Source organism: Papaver somniferum, chromosome 9, assembly GCF_003573695.1.
Source record: "Papaver somniferum cultivar HN1 chromosome 9, ASM357369v1, whole genome shotgun sequence".
Lineage (NCBI taxonomy): Eukaryota > Viridiplantae > Streptophyta > Magnoliopsida > Ranunculales > Papaveraceae > Papaver > Papaver somniferum.
The window spans coordinates 55,156,066-55,160,654 of NC_039366.1; the positions used below are offsets into that span (position 1 = coordinate 55,156,066).

The window sequence follows — 4,589 nt, forward strand, 5'->3', positions numbered from 1 at the left end:
TTATAAGACTTCGAATGAACCGAATATATCTCAGTTAGTTGTAGACACGTGTTTCTTTCCTATAGGCCTACATGGCTGAGGTTGTTGTACTCGAATGCTACACGTTGCATTTGTGATTGAGCGCCACGTATCAAAAAATGAGCTCCGACGTCGATAAACGAATCGATCTAACAAAAAGAAAAAAATGCTGTTGGTAGCAATGTGGAAGCAAATTTATTTTCCATCTCACCACATCAACTAACAGTCATGACATCTTAATCAACCATTACGAGCATTCCACCGATACCATTAGCTAGTAGCCATAACATCTTAATCAGCATTTACAAGTATTAATACCACTAACCAGCAGAAAAATATTGACTTGTGGGATTTTAGTATGTGTTTTATTATCAAAATGAGATTAGTATATCCTCTAAACTCACTCTTTTACCAGCTCGGAAACCATTAAACTTATCACTCTACATTTTCTTTTCCGAGCTTGGAATTGCTTGGATTCCACGAGTAGACCTGCTCTAAGTAATAACTTAGTAACTCTTCAACACTCATAAAATAAACAAAAAGTCTTTTCCTTGTTCAACTAACATTATCTCCTCTGTTCAACCGACACACGTCAACCATGATCACTTTAACACCGATGAACAATTGATAAAAAGGAAAATGCTACTGGAAGCTCTGTCAACAGTGCAAAGTGCAACGCCACTTTAGTCTGAGACAGATACATTAAACATACACCACCAATCGTCACATAACCATCACCACAGGCTCATCCAAGACAAGTAAAGAAAATCCTGAGCACAGTAACAACCGTACTAATAGCTAGCTAGCACAGTTGATTCAGATCTCGGTCAAGAACATCACATGACATGGGGAAGTACTCGTGATTGAAAAGTAGCCAGAGAAAGACAAGAACATTTGACATGCAGTAGTTCTAAAAATCGCCAAATACACATGGATTTATGAAAGAAGCTAAACTCAGAACAATATATTACAGATATTCTCTCTTTTTGGTTATAATTTAACAACTGTTAGATCCAACAGTCATGTTGCTAATGGCTCTCTCGTATGAGGAACGTGCAGAACCTTGGTTACAAATTCAAATTCAAATTCAAATTCAAATTCATTGAAATTAAGTAAGATGAGGTTGAATGGGCAAGGGCCGATTATGCATCTATGACCTAAGACCTCACTTTGGCAAGTCTTGCCCGTATTGCTTCTAGTTCTTCCTCGTCATCAGATCCCTCGGCTATAGCCTCTTCCTGTCAGGTTACAAACGGGGAAATTTTACACCTTTTAGATTGATTCAGAAACAAGGTAACAACAAATAGAGGATGGATAGATGTAGTTGAACGGTGAAAATACCTCAGCTGCTGTTTGGACAGGTTGCTTTAATTTTTCTCTTCTTGCTGCTACAGGAAGCTGTGCTGCAGTCTCCCCAGCAATTTCTGTCAAAACCTTCTCAACTTCTTGTTCAGTCTCCTCCTCGATGTCTTCTGAATCAAGTGCGTCGTCAAGAGCGTCATTTACCATTTCTTCATTTACTCCCGCCTGAAAGTGCATGATTAATGAGGTAATTCTTGCAGGTAAAGAAGATGCCTACTCGAGGTAAGAGTATGTATTACCTTGGTCATTTCTTTGCTGAATTCCTGCATTGTTGCGGCCATTTCTGGGGCCTTCATGAGGTTATTGACAAGCTTCATAACCTCAGTGCTCTTGGACAAATGACCTACTGTTCGGGAAATTGCTGCAAATCCCCACCAAAACACATAGCACCATAAAAAATATATTCTTAAAACGTTCCTGTAAACATGACTGGAACAAAATCTTAAGAACATATATATTTCACTACATACAGGGAATCATATATTACAAGGATATGAATCGTGCATGGCATCAAAATACAAATCTCTGACTAATGTTGTACCGGATTTCAATTCAATTTCTTTGCAGTACAAATATCAGAGCCTCAAAGGGGATGTAAGTTAACTTCCTCCAAAAACATTTACAAAGAATACTTATCCTCCAAAATGAAAAGGACGTTTTTTTCAGTTATTAACGAGAACATCCACCAAAGAAGTAGGATCGTAACAATTTCATGCTAGGCGATTCCTGTGCAAAGAATGGACAAAGTGCATAATATTGAATTAGTGACAGATGGTATTCTTAAAGTTAAAACCCTTGATCATATGATTAAAGTAAAGTCTTGACTTTTGTAGCAGTGCACACTATTAAAAGAGTGAAATAGACAAAACAACTTGCATATACAGGTATTTGCGTAACAACTTGCATGGACATGTATTAGCAAATACCGAAGTTTCAATTGATAAAGCATCGTACCAACACTTTCACCAAGGTGCATTGAAATCGAGTTCATTTGTGCCTTATTCTCATGAAGTCGGTTCACTGCTTTTCTTGAACAGACAATTTCCTTCGCAAGCGCCTATTTAATATTTCAGGAAATGAGAATGTAGAGTATATATATTTTTTACAAAGAAAAACAAAAAATGTAAAGACAAGAGCTTTAAAATGGCAGGTGCATTGCAGCTCCGTGAAAAACATGGCAGAAATTGAGTTACTACTATAAGAAAACATACTAGAAACAAGTGTAGCCTTCTTAACCATCACTCGACCAAAAACAAATCTAGACTAAGGAGAAGTTACTAGAATGAAGTAGCGTATATGAAAACAGGATGTAAGATACTCTCTATCTTTGCAGTGTTAATTTAAGGCCTATATGAATCGAATCCATATACATACAGTTTACTGATACTACAGACGAAAGTCGTGACTGGCAACATTACGGTTTCGGGATCATACTACATGCTCACTGATAAACCATGGTACAGTTACTATAAACCTGCATACAGGTATTCCTATTTGCAGCTACATCAACCGGCCATTCCTTTTAACGAGAGGCTTAAGTAGTGTACCACTTCAATGCATTATTCAAAGCAGAAATAACCTTGATTTTTTTTTGTCGTGGATTAAAAATTAGCTACTACCATAACCCTTTCACTTAGCGACTATCAATCTCCCTTGTTTACTCTACTGTTATGCATTCTATAAAACTAACATAGAATATTAAGCATTCCTGAATTTCAACAATTTTTATTGTGAACTTGTTACCTTTGCTGAGACCATATCATTTCTCTTAGCCGCTTCTCTAATTGCCTTCTGTACAGCTTTCTCTTCTCTCTCCACATCTAAGACATTTAAAAAGATCAGAATTTAAAAGCAAATTCAAAAACCTAAATTCACAACAAATTCGGGTATAATTTCTTCAAAACCCACAAAATTTAACAAACAAATTTAGTAAGAAACACACAAAGGTCACGAAGTTACAAAGTTTATTAAAAAAAAATCAATTTGAGACCTAATACATGGAGAAACAAGGTTCTCTAATTACCTCTAATTTGTCTTTCAATATTACGGCATTCCTGTCTAAGTTTTCTTTGCCAATCTCTTAATTGCTGTTGAGGGTTTGCTTTTGGCTTCAACAAGTTCTTCACTTTCTCCATTACTTTGTCTATAAATAAAAACCCAAATCACAATACCTAAATCGTTGATGGAGAAGAAGGGAAATAATAAAATCTACACTTGATATATATCGCTTAAAACCGAAGCTAAATTTATTCACCAAAGCCAATTTTATTCCCCACTAGTCTAAATTCTGAAATCAATTTCTCTTCTTTTTTCGTTACAAGTCTGCTTTCGAGTTCCAACTTTCAACGACTAATCTGCGGTTTTTGGTTTTTGCTGATAAACTTAACACGGTGTCCATTAGTAGTCATTACGCACCATTAAAACGCGTCGCCATCATTCATGTTCTTTCCAAGATAAATTTATGGCCGTTGATTGGTCAAAGAATAAAGTTTTGGGTGGGCTTAAGAGCATCCACAGTGGGCGATCAAACCCATTTATTTGGTCGAGGAACGAGACACAGTGCTACGGACTAAAGATTAAAATCTGGACCAAAACCCAAATTTCAGACTATATTTGGTCTGGGACCAAGACCAAAACCAAATTTGGTCGAGCGGAGATTAAAAGTTCGTCGGGAGTGGGGCGTAAGTATAAAATACGCCTGACGAAAGTTTTTGAATTAAAAAAAGAAAAAAAAATGAGGCGGACATTATATGTCCGCTCTTTGAAAATTGTTTTTTTTTTAAAAATAGAGAAAATGGGGCGGACATACTAGAGCCCTCCCCTTGAAAAGTTGTTTTCAAAAAAATTTTAAAAAGAATTGGGCGGACATATAATGTTCGTCCCATGAAAAAATGTTTTATAAAAAAAAGAGGGACGAACATATAGTGTTCGCCTGATGAAAGTTATGTGGGACGGATATTTGAGTTACGCTCGACCAAATTTTAGTCGGGTACCGTTGCTTGTTGCCACGGACTAAACCTAAAATTCGATCTTTTTTTTGGTATTTGGTCTTTGATTTTGATCGCACCATTGCAGTTGCCCTAAGCGGGGCTACGAGAGAGCTCCATCTATTTAAGAACGATTTTTTAGGGATGATGATTTTTTTGAGGGAATCATTATTTTATTAGGTCACATTCTCTATAGTAATATGAGGTGTTCTAGAGCATTGA

General features: G+C 36.5%; 1 protein-coding gene across 1 annotated transcript; it reads right to left on the reverse strand.

Moving 5' to 3' along the window:
- Nucleotides 1-891: 891 nt before the first annotated feature.
- Nucleotides 892-3,752, reverse strand: LOC113314310 (vacuolar protein sorting-associated protein 24 homolog 1-like). The gene is made up of 6 exons (XM_026563102.1): nt 3,404-3,752; nt 3,124-3,200; nt 2,335-2,437; nt 1,620-1,741; nt 1,360-1,545; nt 892-1,256 (listed from the first exon to the last, which is right to left on the reverse strand). The coding sequence occupies exons 1-6, from the start codon at nt 3,513-3,515 to the stop codon at nt 1,176-1,178; spliced, it is 681 nt and encodes a 226-aa protein (XP_026418887.1). The 5' UTR covers nt 3,516-3,752; the 3' UTR covers nt 892-1,175.
- Between the last annotated feature and the right edge of the window lie 837 nt (nt 3,753-4,589).

What these genes read in the sequence shown, in the direction of transcription:
- LOC113314310 (XM_026563102.1), bottom strand. Translation starts at nt 3,515, where the DNA reads ATGGAGAAAGTGAAGAACTTGTTGAAGCCAAAAGCAAACCCTCAACAG. An exon ending in TCAGCAAAGAAATGACCAAG is followed by an intron (nt 1,546 to 1,619) that starts GTAATACATACT and finishes ATGCACTTTCAG; the next exon opens with GCGGGAGTAAATGAAGAAAT. An exon ending in CTGTCCAAACAGCAGCTGAG is followed by an intron (nt 1,257 to 1,359) that starts GTATTTTCACCG and finishes GTAACCTGACAG; the next exon opens with GAAGAGGCTATAGCCGAGGG.